General features: G+C 40.0%; 1 protein-coding gene across 4 annotated transcripts; it reads left to right on the top strand.

Moving 5' to 3' along the window:
* Positions 1-414: 414 nt before the first annotated feature.
* TXNL4A (thioredoxin like 4A) lies at positions 415-18096 on the top strand. 4 transcript variants are annotated; one of them, XM_015412471.1, is made up of 4 exons: positions 415-489; positions 3010-3182; positions 16247-16350; positions 17827-18096. In XM_015412471.1, exons 2-4 carry the CDS (start codon positions 3030-3032, stop codon positions 17996-17998), a joined length of 429 nt encoding a protein of 142 aa, XP_015267957.1. In that variant the 5' UTR covers positions 415-489; positions 3010-3029; the 3' UTR covers positions 17999-18096. The 4 variants fall into 4 exon arrangements, with proteins under 4 accessions (XP_015267957.1, XP_015267958.1, XP_015267960.1 ...); XM_015412472.1 differs by lacking the exon at positions 415-489 and adding an exon at positions 512-558; XM_015412474.1 differs by lacking the exons at positions 415-489; positions 3010-3182 and adding an exon at positions 9848-10071.
* The last annotated feature ends 800 nt before the right edge of the window (positions 18097-18896 follow it).

The raw sequence follows: 18896 nt of genomic DNA, 5'->3' as shown, positions 1-18896 counted from the left end.
GTTCCCCCTCCCCCGTAGAACGCTCTCTGGTTCCGTGTAGACTGGACTGCATCATGAAAAGAGAAGTTACGAGAGATGGAAGAAATAAGACGAATAAGCCAGGGGCGGGAACGTCGACAAAATGTCTAGTGACTGACTGATTTGTTCGCAACGCTATTTTGAACGCAGATAAGACACCCCTCAGCAGCTATACCACCATCTAGTTCCCCCTTTCCTTTTTCTCTAATGGACCAGTCCTAATTCTAACGTGCTGATGCGGACTACTAACGTTCGTTCGGCTTTCCTCTCGGGATCTTGAACTTTCCGGAAGTGCGTAAGCCATGACAGTCAAATGAGAGCGACGCTTCCTCCTATGACGCTACTGTGCGCCACAACTGTGCGTTTTTTTTAATTTAACCCGTCCGGTGTCGTCTGTTTTCTTTTGTCGCGCGCGCCCACGTGGCTGTGGTGGGTGTGTCTGACAACCGTTATAACCTATATTTGCCTTTGGTAAGTGGTTGGGATGTTACGAGGCGAGGAGAAGGGCAGAGTTCGAGAAAGGATTTCTAGCCTGGACAGGTGGAAAACAGTGAGGCTGTGCCGGGGTGGGGAGGGCAGTGGGCGGGTTTAAGGGAGGATAATTGGTTCTTTGTAGAGGGCAGACGACCGTACAAAAGTATATGCAATAGTTGGCTTGGGTCATCTCCAGAATCTGTCTTCAGTGCTTCGGTCTTTCCACCTGAACTTGCTTGCACTATTTTGTTCTGTGTGATCAGTCTTGAGTCTCAGTGAGAAACGTGGACTACAAATAAAAGCAAATAATAAAATAAATATAAATGAAACAGGCTGAGGGAGCATGTGTAGAAATCTTGCAGTGTCAGTAAATAACACACATATTATGATCGTCCCTAGTGTTAGAGCTGCTAAATGCTGCTCAGACAAGTTAACTGATGCAAGGGCTACTAGTGATGGGTTTCTTGTGTTTTCACTTATATAAGAAGTGCTTTGCTAGCTGGCGCATTCTGTCAGATGTTTCCACTGTGGGAATACAGAGTTGTGGGATTCACAACAACAGGCAGCTTGAATGTGTGGCATTTGTACCAGGGGCTTTTGATATGTAGCTCAGTCTTCTGACTGCAGCAGCATACTATGCTGCTCTGGAGGAAAGATCTCCCAGTTTGGAAGCTATGATAGGCAGGTGATCTTGAGCTGTTGCCTTTCTGGCTTCCATGTGTCATTCCTACTTTGGTCAAAGGTTTTTGGCTGCCTTCGGGTGTTTTGTTAAGTTACCTTATACCTGTATGTGCATGAACTTGACTTGTTGCTAGGCTTTCTTGTATTCTCATTCAGAGTATGATGAAGAAAATCCTGGTTTAAAACTAACTTTGGCCCCGGTCACACGGCAAAGTTGCCACGGGAGAGGCATGGATGGTGGGCGGATTATCCGGGCGCGATCACACCCCAACATCTGGAAAGTGGAGCACACCCGTGGTTTACCGCTGAAAATGCGTGTTAAAAAAGTAGTACCTCCAAAGTACTGGTAAACGGTTTGCCACGGGCTGCCTCCGGATGCCTGTGGTGTGTTCACGCTGGCGCGCGGCTTTCTCCTCTGGGCCCTTGCATATGTGCCGGCGCCGAGGGAAGGACCCGTGGTGTGCCACCAGTGCATCTGATCATGTAATTGTTGATCAAACTGTGCCGGGGCAATTAGCTACGCCTCCCCCCCCCCGCGATATCCAGCCCATGTGACCGGGGCCTAAGTATGTTAAATTATCTGCTCCCCTCCACTAGCATTCTAAATCAGGGTTTACTCCAGTTACAGAGTCCCATTGGAGGAAGGGGACTAATTCCAGTTAAGTGTCTGCATTTTTGTGCCACAAATAACTGGGGTTGTTTAAAATGTGGTTCTTTTATTATGCTTCCTGTGAAAAGGGAGGAGGAAGAAGTGAGGAGCCTGTGTGAACCAGACAACAAGCTAGGTGTGAGCACATGTGGGCTTAATGTCCACTTGATGTGATGCCTGAATGCAGCCTAGATGTTACACAGTGTAGTTTTCCTTAAGTCATCTATGTCTGTATTGTTCTTCATCCTTATTTCTGAAGGTTTTGTAATAGTGTGGTATAAATAGTACCATCTTTGTACATGAATCTGAGAAGTGAAGCAGTCTGCCATAGCAGAAATTACAAATTGCCTTGTGGCAACTGAAAACAAACATTTAATTTGAGGCCACAATGAATTATGTTTAGAAGCTGAAAGACTAAATTGTTTTTCTCCATAGATAGTATTACATTTATGGATGTAGTGATAAAAGAAAGATGTAGCACTCACTGATAAACCAAGACCAGAATGGGGGATACGTTTTCCTTTCAGTAGCCTGTTAAAAGTGCATAAGATTATTCATCATGGATTGGTTACTCTTTAAACGCTTTTTCTAAGTATATTTTATATGGTGACTTTGGGCACCATTAGCAACTGTGTAATATTCATCTGTCAGTTTGGTATGTGTCAGCTATAGGTGAAGTGATCACTCTATTGGAGATTGAAAATAGGAAATCAAGTGATGGTTGGGGTGCATATATAATATTTTTATAAGTGATACAAGAGTTTTGGGGTGGTAGACTCTCCTGCATCCCAAAATTATTTCAATATGAACTTTAGGAAAGTTTGGCCTGGTCTTTAGGACAAGTAGAAGACAAAGGGGTTCCTGAGCTTGTTATGGGATATGCAAGAAATGGGTTTGGGCTTTGAAAAATAAACAGTATTGATCAAGAAAATAGGTTTATATTCTTGATTATGTTCATTATTATAATGTATTTAATGGACAGATAATCTGTTAACATCACCCACAACAGAAAACAATTCTAAATCCATAAAGCTTCTTGCCCGACAGGCGGTATCAGCAACCCTGACCCTATACAAACAAGATGTAGCAATTTATGTGAAATAAAATACAGATGGAATGAAATCTTGCCTTGATTTTGTTAAGAATTATCCAGATTATGAATTATTGCATGCTTTATCCTTTTACAGGTCTTGCATAAGTTCTGAAAATGTCGTATATGCTTCCTCATTTACACAATGGCTGGCAAGTAGACCAGGCCATTCTTTCAGAAGAAGACCGTGTGGTGGTCATTCGCTTTGGGCATGACTGGGATCCTACTTGTATGAAAATGGATGAAGTTTTGTATAGTATTGCTGAAAAGGTACGTTGTTCTATTGATATTGATAAACTGTTTTAATATTGTTTGATTAATATACATTCAAATAATGTTTTAAACCCAGGACACCCAACATAAAGGTAAGGTTTCACTTGTTAGTTATCCTGTTTACATTCTTAAGAAGATTCTATTGTGTTGTATACAAGAGGTTTTTATTTAGAATATTTTTGAGATAAGAGTTTGACAACATTTCAGGCGCAAGATACTTTCCTTATACCCCAAGGACTTCCAGAAACATAAAGCAATTTAGTTTCAACTTACTTGGCAATTAGCCATAGTAGTCTGTGTAGAGTAAATTATGCAAGTTCTTAACGAAAAAATAAGGTATTACTCACATACTCAAATTTACATAGGCTTTTACCATAACAGAAACTACATTGAGCATATTGGCAAAAGGGAAATTTAAAGTTTGTAGATTTTGTTAGTAACTATGATTTAAATTAATCCTATATACTGAGATAAAGTGCAATAAAACAAATAGTATAACAACCTTTACTGATTTTGCTGACACAATACATCCATTTTTCTGATCAAGTACTCTTCTAACTTATTCAGATGGGTAGCTGTGTTGGTCTGAAGCAGAACAAAGTTTGAGTCCAGTGGCACCTTTAAGACCAACAAAGTTTTATTCTCGGTATAAGCTTTTGTGTGCACACACACTTTTTTATTGTATCTGAAGAAGCTTGCATGCACACAAAAGCTTATACCGAGAATAACGTTTTGTTGGTCTTAAAGGTGCCACTGGACTCAAACTTTGTTCTTCTAACTTGTGTTTATATATTTTTCTTATATGCCAGAAGCAATATCTGTTCTAGCTAGAGCAGAAGTTATAAGCTTTCCTAATAGATGAAAAGGAATTTACTACCCTGTTTCCCCAAAAATAAGACCTACCCCAAAAATAAGCCCTAGCAGGATTTCTATGCATTTGTGGTATAAGCCCTAGTGTGTCTTCTTGAGAAAAAATAAATATAAGACAGTGTCTTATTTTCGGGGAAACACGGTAGTAGAGGGTTAATACTAGGAAGTAAGTAAAACAAGGAAAAATTCATGGTATGCCCTCCATATCATATTAGTGTCTAATTGATGGCTTTTGAGCTTCTGTAGTTATTATTGCTTTTAGTGACCCCTTTTGTTTTATTTGAACCTTTTGTAGACTAGTGGTTTTCTAACTTTCCATAGTACCTCAATTGCTGAGAGTCCTTTCCCTGGATGCTGTAGAACATTCTGGGCATGTTTTAATAATGGCAGCTATTTCCCATGGTCGGCCTCTGGGGCCTCATTTTGCTGTGTAAAACTGAGGTAGTGTTCTGAAACACACTTAAAATTCCTGTGCAGCAGCACATTACATGGAAAAATTGGTAGTAATTTTCAAGCTACTTCTGATATAATTGATCTGCTATTGTTGATCTTCTCATTGATGGTCTTCAGATATGTTTGGAACTCTTGGAACACAGTTTGAAAACCACTGAAAGGAAAAGAGGATTCATTTGCAGGCATAATACTAGTTTGGTCAGTGAAGAAAGGCATGGCATTATTTTAAAGTAGCTGATACGCTAAAGTTGAATTCTTGTGCCTAGTTTGGGGCTGCCAGATCTGGCTTAGGAAATACCAGAAGAAATACCAGGAGATCTTGGGGGGGAAACTGAAGAGGGTGTGTTTGAGGAGGGGATGGACTTCAGTGGGTTATAATGCCATAGAGTCCACCTTCCAAAGCAGCCATTTTCTCCAGGTGAACTGATCTCTGTCACATGGAGATCAGTTGTAATAGCAGGACATCCCCAGCTACCACCTGGAGGTTATACAAATGTGAGATCATGCGATGGGTTGTAAGTAAACAAAAAACGGTGATACTATTGTGCAATCTGTTCAGTAACTATTATTAAGTATTTATATTATGATACAAATTACAAAACACATTCCAATATAAAATATACAAATATTTAAAGTGTCCTTGTAAACCAAACTGTCCATGATCAAAGTTCCTCTGAATAATACAGCTTGTAGTAGCTTAACTGAGTCCTTCTTTGACGTAGAGGTAAATTATTCCAAATAATTCTGACGGGCCCAGCTCCACACCTGTGTTCAGTCCTTTATCAAGGTACCACGACAGTCACTATAAACCCTGTAAACATATAACTAAAACACTCTTGGGAACTAGGCGTTGTTACAATACATATCAAAATTTCATACTCACAAAAAGTTTTTCCTTCTCTGCTTATTCAGTCTGTTTTAAAGAGTGTTTTACACTGCAGACCTCGAAATCTCTGTTTACATTCAGCTTAATGCAGCATTAGTGCTTAGTTCACTCTGCTGGTTTCTCATCTAATCTAAGACACTAATTGGTTACAGGTGGCAACGTGTATCCCAGCTATTGTTAAAGAGCCTGAAAAATACCTTGAGCACCTTGCTGAATCTAAAATACAATTGTACAGTTGTATACCTGGAGGTTGGCAACTCTAGCCTAGTTTGGTATGTATATCAAATAATAAATAGGAAGATAGTACAGTGTGGCTTTCATTATTCATTGGCTAGTTTCAAATCAGAGATGTATAAGCATGCTATAGAGTCTTGGTAATATAACCAGGGAAAGACTGTAGTGCTGGTACTGTCATTAAGTAAGGCCACAGCACAAAGAAAATGTAGATAGTGGCTGCATCCCAAGGCTCCTTTCCATTTCTGATAGTCATTTATGCATGTGAAGAGGGAACAGCCATTTTCACTCATTGCCCTTTCTCACTGCCACCCTCCCTCTTCAATCTCTGTTATGTTTCAGAGGGTCCACTGACCCATGAGACTCCACATTGGGGGACAACATGATTGCAGTAGGGACGAGAAGGGAAATGATGTTCTGTGCTGTGCAGGTCCACTTAGGGAGTATTTTAATGAGTTTTTTTAGTAACCTAGGTGTAAAGTCAGAACAGTTATAAAATCCATAAAACAAAACAGTCAACGGACAAATTAAAAAGCAGTTAAACCTGTCTGTTTTGATTACCACAAGGTGTTAGAAAACAAAAATACATTCCAAGATGTAAATAAGCCAATCGTATTACATCAAAGCATTGGTGAAACAAAATATAATAATTAAACAGGCAGCACCACTAGCTATGAAAAGCTTGGCAAACGGGGTCGTCATCTCCTGCTGTCCAAAGGACAATAAAAAGGGCACCACTGTAACATATCAGGGGAAACTGTAACTGGCATATATCCAGAGAAAATATACAGTAATAACAGTTGAAGCCTAATAACTATTAAGTATTCTGACACTTCAGAAGAGGTTATCACTTTATTTAAGATGTTGGGAAAATTTGTACACATTGCTTTTGTTAACGATTTCTTTGCAAATCAAAGGACAGGGTGTTCTTGGAAATTCTGTTGTAGGGAGTAGGCAGACATATTGGCATATAATGAGGGGGGGAAAAGAGCAATATAACTTTCTATTTAAACATCTCCCTCTGCAGAAATAGCAGATTAAAGAGGGTGATCGTTCGTCATCCTCTTGCTTACGAGTCCAGTTGGGATTTCGCTGCCATATAAAGAGTGAGTAAACAGTTCCCATTGTACCATGTATTCATAGTAGAACGTCATACAGATCTATTGTCATGCTAGTTGGAGAAAATGCAGTAGACCTGAAACATTAAAGTTGCCAGCTTCCATACTGGCAGTATTTTCCCCATAAAAATTGGCAACTCTTTTCCTCCATTGCAAGAGGTGTTTTTTCTCTGATGCAGTATATGTATTGTCTAATGTGACATTAACATCCTTATCCGTAAAGGTGACAAAGTTTGGCGCAAGCTTGACATTTTGTCCAGTTCACCAAGAAATACTTGCCAATAGGTACACCTAAAGGGAAGCTAAGGTGTGTTTTTGTGTTGTACTGATTTACTTATATTTATGTATTATGCTAGCAAAATGTGGCCCCATTTGAGGATGCTTAAAATCCAGAGATTGGAGTGGTGGACGAGGTGGGTCTTCTGACAAACCTGAAAAATGCAGAGTACCTGTAGCTTTAATAAAAAGATACCCTCAGTGGCTGTTGCTAGGCAACCACAATAGTTTGGCTGGCATTCCAGGTATGGTTTCTGCTTGGCTTCTGTCAGTAAAAGATGGGGGAGCAGAGCCCTTTTGGGGGCTGTTTTGGCCTTTGAGGGAGGACTCATTGGGGCTAGATGTGGCAGCAGCCATCAGGCAACTTGATACCACTTGAATTGCATTATTCATCCAAGCTTGGCTGCTTGCTACTGTTCAGCAGCAGCCACCCCAGCCACCTTCTGCTGTGGAAACTTACTGGGTGACCTCGGGCCAGTTATACACTCTCAGGCTAACCCTACCCTAGAGGGTTCTTGTGAGGATAAAATAGAGGAGAATGATGTAAGCTGCATTGGGTCTCCATTGTGGAAAAAGGTAGGATATAAATGAAATAAATAAGATGTGGGGGTCAGATAAGAGGTAGATTGGTGGGTGTGAAGGAGAGAAGGAAGCAGGGACAGGTGAGGATATGAGAGATGCTGGGATGAGGCAAAGGGCAACTAGTGTAGGGAGGGAGTGCAGGGCACAGTGAGGTGCCCCTTCAAGGTCTCCCACAATGCAAATGGGCCCAGTTCAGCTGGCACCATGCAACTGGGCCATAGTACTCCTGGACAGAGGCTGCCAGGGAGAAGGAAAGCTGAAGACCGGGGCGGGGGGGAGATAAAGGTAGGGTTGGCTGATGGGAGGAAAGGACAAGGAGGAAACAGGAAAAAGGGAAAGGCTATGGGAGCTTTCAGGAAAGGGAAGGAGGATGTAGTAAGAGAGGAGAAAATCAGATGCTCTCCGCAAATCCTTGCAGGTCCCTGACTTTTTTTTTTTTTTTTTAATTTCCAAAATATCATAGAATACAAACTTAGTCAGATTGAAATTACAAATATGACCGCAATAAACAAAATTCATTCTGGAACAATTAACAACAAAGAACATTCAATCTATACTCGTTATGAAACTTTCAAAACTAAGCTACTTTGAACATCGTAACCTAGTATTATGATTTCCCGTCATACTTCACTTGTGCATCATGTGAGATCGATATTGGTAATGATATCGTATTCCGCTATTACCTTGAACAGACAGAAGGCAATCTAAAAGAAGAGGAAAAAAGAAAAGAGAAGGGGGGGGGAAACCCACACCTTTCCCATTAAGACAAACTCAAACCCATTTGTGATACTGGGACCACTTGGAGGAGAGAAATTGTTGTTTCGACAAGTAATCCAAAACCGGAAACCATTTGTCAGTAAACACATCTTTCTTAGGAAATTGAGCCGAGCAATTAATTTTGTTTGTTACAGCATCCATCAAGTAATGATTCCAAAGCTTTTTGTACCATAATTCTAAACTAGGGGCTCTATGATCCTTCCAAAAAGAAGCAATCGCCATTTTAGCCGCGTCCAACATGATTTCAATCGTGGCTTTATGAGGTCTAGGTTTTAATTTGGTGGGCCAAACATTTAAGAATAAAGTCTCCAGAGAAAAGGGGACTGAAACAGTAGTGATGTCGTGAATTACATTTATAATTTCTAACCAAAATGTTTTGATTTTTTCACACCTCCACCAACAGTGTGCATAATCTCCGGTATGACGACAACCCTTCCAGCAAAGTGGAACATAATCCGCAGATATCAAGGAAAGTTTGTGAGGAGTCGTATACCATCTAGATAGAATCTTTAGATTCTGAAGAATTAAAGATATAGTTTTATTCCTGAAGCTACTAGAGTTCCAGAGTTCTGACCACATGTTCTCCGTCAGGTTTGATGTGCACTCCTTTTGCCAGCTAATTTGATATGATAGAGAACCCGCGCTGGACCGCTCAAGAAGAATTAATATAATTGAGAAATGAGGCCTTTGTTTTTATTGTCAAACACAATGATGATCCGTTCCAAATCTGTCAAAGGTTTAGACATCAAATTGGACCTATCTATCTGTTGTATTAAGTGACTCAGCTGAAGATAGAAAAACCAGGGTATAGGGTACCCTAACTTTTGTTCTAGATCTGTTTTGGACCTAATACCTTGTTTAGTAGTTATGTCTTGTATACAAAATATATTTTTACCCCTCCACAATTTGCTGAGTTCTGGATTCATCCCCGGCTTAAACCAACTTTGATTTAAAAAAGGAGAGAGTCGTGATATCTTGGGCATCAAAGGTTTGGCAAAACGTTTCCAAGTTTGTATTGATGAATAAACCAAATCAATGAGGTCAAAGGATTCCCCTGATGGGTTTTCCTGTGTCCATACTACATCTGGCAGGTGTTTTGGATATATAAGGTCACTACATATGTCCATCCATACTGGTTGTATGGATGATCTAAAGATTTTACAAGTAATAAACAACATAATTGCCCTGTGGTATAGTACCAAATCTGGGATATCAAATCCTCCTCTAGACCTGGATCTACGAAGGACCGAGAATCCTATTCTGGTTTTTTTTTGCGTCCCATAAAAATGTAGACAATGCAGCTTGCCACTTCTTCAGAATTGTAATTGGGATTACTAAACAGAAAAATAAATTTAGGAAGAATAAATGATTTGATCAAGTTAAATTTTTCCATCCAGTTAAGATTTAGTTTGCTGCACTTGAGTAATGTGTTAGATAGACTTAAGTACATTTCTGAATGATTTAAATCGAACAGTAAATTCTGATCACATGTGATTTGAATACCTAAATATTGTAGGGATTGAGAGACCCATTGAAATTTAAACTTTGATTTAATATTGTTTTCCTCATCTTGTGAGAGATTTAATGACAATACTTGTGATTTGCTATCATTGATTTTCAGACCTGAGAAGGTTTCAAAAGTCTTCAACAATTTGTGTAGCGCCGGAAGAGAACTACCTGGATTCGTAAGGTACAGAATCATATCGTCCGCAAATAGTGACAATTTGTATTCTTTTGTTCTTATCTTGCTACCACAAATCTCAGGATGTGAACGAATAGCGTTAGCCAGTGGCTCTTTCACCAGAGCGAACAGGATCAGGGATAGAGGGCACCCCTGTCTGGTACCTCTCAATAGGGGGATGGGTTTAATAAAGGAACCGTTAATTTTTATTTTAGTTATAGGGGATGCATATAGCGTTTCAATCAAACCTATGAATTTATGACCAAAGCCCATAGTTTTTAATACAGCAAACAAATATTTAAATTCCACTGAATCAAAGGCCTTCTCAATGTCCAATGATAAAAATAAACCTGGATTTTTAGCCTTTTGGAAATACCGTAAAAGCGTCAATGTCTTGATGGTATTGTCAGCCAAATCTCTGTTCGGCATGAAGCCGACTTGGTCAGGGTTGATATACTCGGCTATAAAGGAGTTCATTCTACGTGCTAGTGTGGCTATCAATATTTTTAGATCCTGGTTAAGTAAGGAGATCGGCCTGTATGATCCTGGATATAGGGGATCTCTCCCCCTTTTTAAGATCACCACTGTGTGTGCTTCTTTCCAAGAGGGTGGGAGGTGTCCCAATAGCAAGACTGCGTTGCAAGCATCAGTCAAAGGGCCAGCAAGTTCTGATTTAAAGCACTTATAGAACTCTGAAGTGAAACCGTCTGGGCCTGATGTTTTGGCTAATTTAAGAGATTTAATAGTTTCAGCAATCTCATCTACTGTAAAGGGTCTGTCCATTAAGTTTATATGGGCCTCTTTCAGTAATGGCATTTTCCCCTCATTGTTTAAAAAATCCAGCATTTGATCCGGGTTGGTCCCAGAGGATGAGTAAAGATTTGTATAGAAGGATTCAAAAACTTCTGAGATTTTCGTCGTCTCATTAAGAATTTCCCCTTGTTTCCCTTTGATAGCTGCAATCAAGTTTTGTGACATTTGTGCTTTAACTTTATGCGATAAGAGTCGAAGAGTTCTAGGGGAACTTACTTATTTTTGCCGTTTCAAGCTGCTGTAAACTTCTGCGTGCTGCCATTATACACTTTTTTACTAGTGGTCTCTTTGTGTTTCTGTTCTAGACACTTATTTTTTTCTGAAAGTTCTGACTCTAATTTTTGTTTCCTTTTCTTCAGGTAGGATGCCTGAGAAATCAACATACCCCGGAGAGTCGGTTTTAAAGCGTCCCATCTAATTACATCTATTGTGTCCTCCTGTTTATTTTCCTTGAAGTATTGTTTTATGCCTTTTTCTATGTCTTCTCGGATTAGTGGGTCTGTCAATAAAAAATTATTTAAAGACCATTGTCTGCATCTCTGAGTGGGGTCATATGGGGTAATAATGCACTGAACTCTGGAATGATCAGACCACTGTGCCGATTCAATAGATGCAGCCAATACTCTTTTCTGCAAAGTCGAAGAGACCAAAATAAAATCGATTCTAGAGTAGCATTGGTGTCTATTGGAGAAATACGTGAAGTCTTTAACGGTAGGGTTCATTTTGCGCCAGATATCTGTCAAATCGTTTTCCTTGAAAAGGTCCTCAAGACCGGTAAATCTACCTTTATTCTGTTTTGGATTGGGGTGAAAGCTTGATTTGTCCATTTGTTTATCCGCAACCAAATTGAAATCCCCTCCAAGAATTACTTCCCCTTTGGTGAATTTCTGCAACCGATTAAGGGTGTCTTTTGAGAATTTTAGTTGTCCATTATTTGGAGCGTATAGGGTGGCCATTGTATACAGCCTGCCTTCTAAGGTACCTGAATGAAGAGAAATCTCCCATCCGGGTCATTTAGTTGGGAAAGAAAGGTGAATCTCACATTTTTGGAAAGTAGAATCGCCACTCCCCTTGACTTGGAGGAACCATGCGACATATACTGAAGTGGGCATTTTTTAGATTTAAACACTAGTTCGGTTCCTTTCTTTAGATGAGTTTCCTGAAGAAACACTACATCTGCCTGACATTTAGACAATTGGGAAATAATTTGTTTTCGTTTGATTGGATTGTTTAGGTCTCTAACATTTGACGAGACCGCTTTCAGCACATTAGAATTCATGCTGGAGCCCTGTTGTAGAAGAGATCTTAGCGTAATGGTGAGATGTAACTACTGATTAAACCAGATGTATTAGTTCTAGATGTGAATTTGCCTTTGGAAATAAAATATTAGAGGTAACGCAGCTTACCCAACTTTTCTCTCTCCGAGTAGTCCCAGCGCCACACAAACAATGAGTATTGTAAAAACTAAAAAATAAAGAAGAAATGCAACCAGAGACAAATTAAATAAATATAATAAGTCAAGACACACACAAAGTTAAAATCGTAATAACACTGTTCAGTATCCGAACAGAAGCCTTAGCCTTTTATCTCAACTTGCATTAGAATAACCAGGTGACAATACACGGAACAATACCTGGGTAGTTTATAGCACTATTAATTGTCTTTTCCTTCAGTCTGTAACAAATCAATCAATTAATCAACAGCAATCACGCAATAATGAAATCCATTAAATTCTTAAAAATATAAGTGAAACAGATATGAATATAAAAATGTCCCTGTCAATATGAGGTTATATCCCCCTATTAGGTGTTGAGTCTGTTTGTAGTTTAAGGAAATAATGATCTACAAGATTTAGAGACGGTACTTCGTAGGAAGGAAAAGTGTAAATTAATTGGGTCTGATAGTACGAATCTGTATAATTAATAAGCGCCCAAACGTATAAAGTGAGGGCTGTTCTACCTAATAGTATATTACCAACTTTAGAATCAATTTGAATTAGCAATATAAAATATGAATAAAATATGAATGCACACACTAAAATTAGCTGTAAAATAAACAGCTATTAGATTGCCAACAAAAATGGATGCAGGAAAAGTTTCCTTGACTTCTGTTCCTCTCACAAGAGACACAGAAGGCTAGGCACCCAACCCCCTAGCAGTCTTCAAAGGAAACACACCTCCTCAGGGCTAGAAACAATTGCTCCCATTCCGAGCCCTCCCCCCCCTTCTTACCCTTCAAACAAAGCTTATGTATGACCTAAAAACAGAATGAAACAAACACAATAACCATACAAATCTAATTAAACTGACTTAAGAGAGAAGCTTGTTATGACCTGCAATGACGACCCCTCTTTGCAATGGTACTTCTGTTAATGAGTGCCATGCCAAAAAAATACAAAGAACCTTCCGGATCCGTTAAAACAAGATCCGATTTTACAAGTAATTGACAACGTATAACATGGTAAAAAACACGATTAGTGACGCATAACCTAGAACTTAGAGAGAAACAATAGCATGAAGTCTTCGTGTCACATCATAAACCTTCGTAACTCAGAGAACTGCGGCTTCTTAGCTTTGCCTGGCATAGTCACATATCGGAGCTCTCGCTTGTTGTTTGATTTCGGTCGGTGGCGGTGACTCTGATTCCAGTTTTCTCTTATGGGGCTTGTTGGAGACATCCATGGGCTCGTCTAAATTCATGATATGGAGTAGAGATTTTCTGTCCTCCATTGATGAGATTCGATAAGTCTTGCCCATGTGTACCGTCTGTAGTATCAGTGGCGAAATCCACTTGTACTTCTTGTTGGCTTCCAGGAGCTTCGATGTGAGAGGTTTAAGCTCTCTGCGTTTTTCTATAGCCTCCTGAGGAAGATCCTGGTAAATCTCTATCCTTCTTCCATTGAACAGCAAATGCCCTCTTTGCCTGGCCATTTGCATTATTTTGTGTTTATATCTCACATCTAACACAGTTATTAGAATGTCTCTAAAGTTTTTTTTCCTGAGCGTTGCCATGGAGCCCAATCTGTAGGCTTTCGTCACCGTCTTTAAAATGTCACCTTCCACATTAATTTCACGGGAAAGCCAAGTAGCCAGGAAATAGGCTAGATCTTCAGACCCCTCTGCTTTTTCCTCTATCCCTCGAAGCTTCAAGTTATGCTCTCTCATTGATAAATCAAGCCTTAGTGTGCACTCCGCCAGAGCGTCCTCTCCGATATTGAGAGTCTGTATGGCGTTCTGATTCAGTATACTATTATTTAAAGCACTCTCTGCAACTTCTCTAGTATCTGAGATATTCTTCTGCATATTATCTAGCTGGTCATATAAAGGTTTCAGCATTAATGAAATATTGTCCAGCATCGTTTTTTCTAGTTTGCCAAGTGCCGCAGTTAAGGTCTCAGTAAGAACTGAGAGTGTAACAGTCTCGTTATGGACGTCTTTTCCTGCGTCTGGGGCTGACGCCACCATTTTTGCTGATATTAAGCGCCGAGGCCCCACAACCAAATGGCTTAATTTAGCACTTTTTTTGGACGATACCTTATCGTTTCTGCACACTTCCGGAAGAGGAGTTAATCGATTATCTTCTCCCATCAAGATCGTGTCGAGACCAGTAGGTCGGACAGTAATATTACTTCAAAAGGGTGGGAGGGCTCTCAGAGCAATTATTTCAGGCGGCCATGTTCCTTACGGCGTCGCCACGCCCCCCCCCGGCCCTGCCTTGTTTTAATCTCTTTTTCCTTTGAGTTGCATATCTATCTCTCCTTTGACACTTCATTTTCAGAAAAACAGTTTTTGATTTGTTAAATGTGAGCATGATCCTAAAAAATGAAATAGTCAAGAGTCCTGGCATTTTTAAATGTCCAATATTCAGAATGCAGATCAGTTCCTTGAAATGGGGGAATTATTCTCTCCCACCACCACCACCCCATCCTTGATCTTTGAGCCTTTATGATACACTACCATTTCAATAATGTTAATAGTAACACAAGAGTAGATATATTAGTAGATCTTCAGAATTCTTGTGAAGAACGCTAGATGGCTTATAAGTATCTCATGGACTCCATGCTGCTCAGTACACATTGCAGTGTATTCAGAACAAATACTTATAAATGCATATAGTTTGATAGACTTAGGGTATATTTTAGTGCAGGCCTTGACAAAAAAAATTTTGCTTTATAAGCCACCTCAAAAATTTAGGAGCCAGACTTCTTTTTCAGCTGTCAGGATTTTATATTTTAATAACATACTTTATTGCTACCACAAAACCCAGTTCTAAACTCTTCACGTTTTTGTCAGTTTTTAAAAAGCTATAACAAAAGTGTTGTAGTGCAGAAATAAATTGGAGTAATGCTGTTGTAACAACAAAAAGCTAACCTCTGCCCCTCACCTAAATGAACTTTGTACTTCTATTGAGAATCACCAAGAGGCGCTTAAAATAAATTACTTCTGAAAATATTAGCACCACAATGAAATTTCTAGATGCCATGGCACCCTGTTGCCTGGGATTTGTCAAGCCCTGTTTTAGTGTAATATTTGTTCAGTTATTTGTTTCTCGAGCAATTAGTCAAGCTAATAAAAACATACTTTGCAAAGTAAGAAATGTTTACATTCTGGGAATGCTACACTAAGATTGAATTTTTGAAACTGAAATGCTGGGAATTTGATTGTACCAATAGACTTAATTCCACATGTTGCTCTTCTTCCCTGTCTTCATAAATGCTTGAAATACATGTTCTTTTACAATACAGGACAGTGTATTTTTGACAAATTATGTCCCAAGGTTGCACTGATCTTTGCTGTTGTAATATGATCTGTTGCACTGTACATATAGTATAGGCCATTGCAACACAAAGCTTGTTCAGCAGAACGAGCACTCTAGTAGAAATATTTGCTGTTGCGGAGTTGTGCAAAGTTGTAGCATCATGCAGAAAAGGGCAATGTAAGGGATGAACAGATGGCTTACCTAATTGGTTGCACCTGCTTCCATCATGTTACTGAAGAAATCTAGTTGTCCAGTCTGAAGCCTTTAACAAGGGTGGCTGGGCATGATGTCAACATAGAGAGGAAGGGAGTCTAACTTGGTAGCACTTTGCCATCTTGGGACTACTTAAAAAGGTTGCACAGTGTTGAAAATTAAATGCTGATAACCATTGGGAGAAATAGAAATAGACCTTTTATGATGTGGCAACAAACACTATATAATCACACTGGATAAAGTTTCATTCTGGATGTCATGGTCTAGAACATGGACCCTATGTTAACATATTGCTTCTTTTTTGAAGTTAAATGCTGTGTTCATATTTCTTTGTAAGCTTACAATGCTTGACCGTGAATGCTTAGTTACCATACTCTGCTCTAAATATTTTTCTCAATAGGTGAAAAATTTTGCTGTTATTTACCTTGTGGATATCACAGAAGTACAAGACTTCAACAAGATGTATGAACTGTACGATCCCTGTACAGTCATGTTTTTCTTCAGGTATATTTTATTCCTACATTTAATTGTAATGTATATGTTCTCCATTGATAAGTTGTGCAAACATTATTATACAATAACACCTCTCTTATTGTACTATACTGTGTTGACTGTAATCAGAATCTGATTCTTTACTCATGCCAGCCATTCTGTTAGGAAGCTGCAGTCTTCAAAACTAAGTGTAAACCTCTGGGCCATTTGTGATATTACAAACAATTTGCATTGCTAGTTCAGGAGTTGATGGCTTTTCTGCAAAGCCTTGTTTTAGTGAGGAAAATCAAGTGAGCCTGTTGAAGTGAACTACAAGAGTTGGGCTACTGGATCCAGTCAGTTGGCTTAAGCGACAGCAATGTTACAGCTGAAGCTGTTGTAGGAGGCAAAACCAGGCCCTGTTCACACGAGAGGTTTTTGGCCGGGAGAGGGACGGATCGGGGCCGCAGCAAACGGGCGCGATCCCACAGCAACATCTGGGAATTGTGCTGCGCCCGTTCCCAATCCGCCCCTCCTGGCCAAACCCCGCATCACTGCCGGCCGTGGGATCGCTGGCGCGTCCCCGGCCCCCGGCTCGAGCATGCGCAGTTTGACAGCCTCCCCCTCCCAATCGTCTCTTCCTCCCCGGCATCTGATCGTGCCGGGGAGCAACGGCGCCGTGGCTCAGGGGATCGTGGGATCCTGCCGCGGCGCCTCTTTTTTGGCCAGTGTTTTCCCTGCCGTGTGGCAGGGGCCCCAGTTGACAGTACCTTAGTTACCAGCGTACCTCCAGCTGTTTTCTTGCTGTCGTTTTTGTGTCAGCCTCTTTTGCTCTTGCAGGCCAGAAAAGATGCTATGCAGGAGAGTTTAGGAGGAATGATGCCTCTCCCTGAATGTAAAGTCTTTTATTAGGTACAGCTGTTTCTGGGCAACAACTAGGTAATACAGTGCTCCTGGGGATGGGCTGTCTCTTCATGCAAACAGTTGAATTATTTACATATGGTCTTATGAGCCACTGCCTTGGAGTTGCAGCTCCTAAAATAGGTTGGAAAGCTGTCAAAATTGCCGTGTCAGAAATAAATACATGCATATTAGTGGCCTCTTTTTTTACTTCTCAGTTTACTTTATCCAGGCTTTAGAACTTTTAGATTAAATGTTATTCATAAGAAATCTGAAATGGCAAAATCTGCTAGTTATTTTTGTTTGTTTTTATATTTGGGTGTGAAATTATATGGAAATAATATTAGAACAGATTTCTGTTTGATATTTGAATTATTAGTAGCTGTATCTTGGTGTGATGTTCATAATTTGAAACGAATGATGGTTAAACACCGAAGGTTATAATTTTGACTTAAACTGTAATCTGAGGTTTTATTATGCTAGACCTGTAGAAAGGTGATAAGTGGAGAGGGACAATGAATAGAGATACTAGTGACCCAAAATACTGAGTAACTTCATAAAGAAGTAGATCATTCACTGATGTATTTCTCCTCTTTTCTTTTCTTAAAGAAACAAACACATAATGATTGATTTAGGCACAGGCAACAACAACAAAATTAACTGGGCGATGGAAGACAAGCAAGAGATGATTGACATCATAGAAACAGTTTATAGAGGTGCTCGTAAAGGTAGAGGTCTTGTTGTATCACCCAAAGACTACTCAACCAAATATAGATATTAATGCTTTGGACCTTTATAAAATAAATGTTTGTATATAATGCCTTTGCTTGTTTACATCTTTTAATTGTGAATATGTTTGAAATTACATAAATATTTTCATGGCACAAGTGATGCTGTTAGCTGTTTTATTTCAGAAATAAAGTATCATGTTCATCATGTACACACTGTTACATGTAAAGAGTTTTATATCTCACTAGGAAAAAGGCTCGTTTTGGAAATAAATACAACGGCCTCTAGAAAGAGGCTCTGGGTGGGTGCCCCGGCCTTTGACACTCAGTGTCAATTTGCTGTGGCGACCTCAGCAGGGTATAATGACGCTGAGACCACCATTTTCTCCAGAGGAACTGATCTCTGCTACCTAAGCAACAGTTGTAATTTTGAGTGATCTCCAGCCCTCACCTGGAGATTGGCAACAATGGTTCCCCAGAAGGGAATAGTTGGCTTGGAGGGTGGAGTCTATGGCTTTGTACCTGTCCGAGGTCCCACACCTCCTGAAATCTCACCCTCTCCAGGTTCCATCCCTCACATCTCCAGGAATTTCCCACCTGGAGTTAGCAACCCTATCTCCTTCCCAGCCAATCATCAACCTTCCTTTATTTCCCCCTCACTCTTCAGCTTTCCACCCCCCACACACCTGCAGCCTCTCCCATGCTCTGAAGCCCTGACTGCTACGTCACATTGACTGTCATAACGGGGGCCACCTCAGCAGCATATAAGGATACAGAGTCCACCATTTTCTCCAGGGGAACTGATCTCTGCCATCTGGAAAGCAGTTGTAATTCTGAGTGATCTCCAGCCCTCACCTGGAGATTGGACACATTTTACCTCAAAACAGCAAACTGTTTAGAATGTTAGAGGCAAAAGCCAATCAAGTCGCATATGCAAATGACCTCTGTGTT

This window comes from Gekko japonicus, unplaced genomic scaffold (assembly GCF_001447785.1).
Source record: "Gekko japonicus isolate JY-2015 unplaced genomic scaffold, Gekko_japonicus_V1.1 scaffold54, whole genome shotgun sequence".
NCBI lineage: Eukaryota > Metazoa > Chordata > Lepidosauria > Squamata > Gekkonidae > Gekko > Gekko japonicus.
Note: the sequence above shows the minus strand (reverse complement) of the source record. Positions and strands in the feature narration are given on the sequence as shown.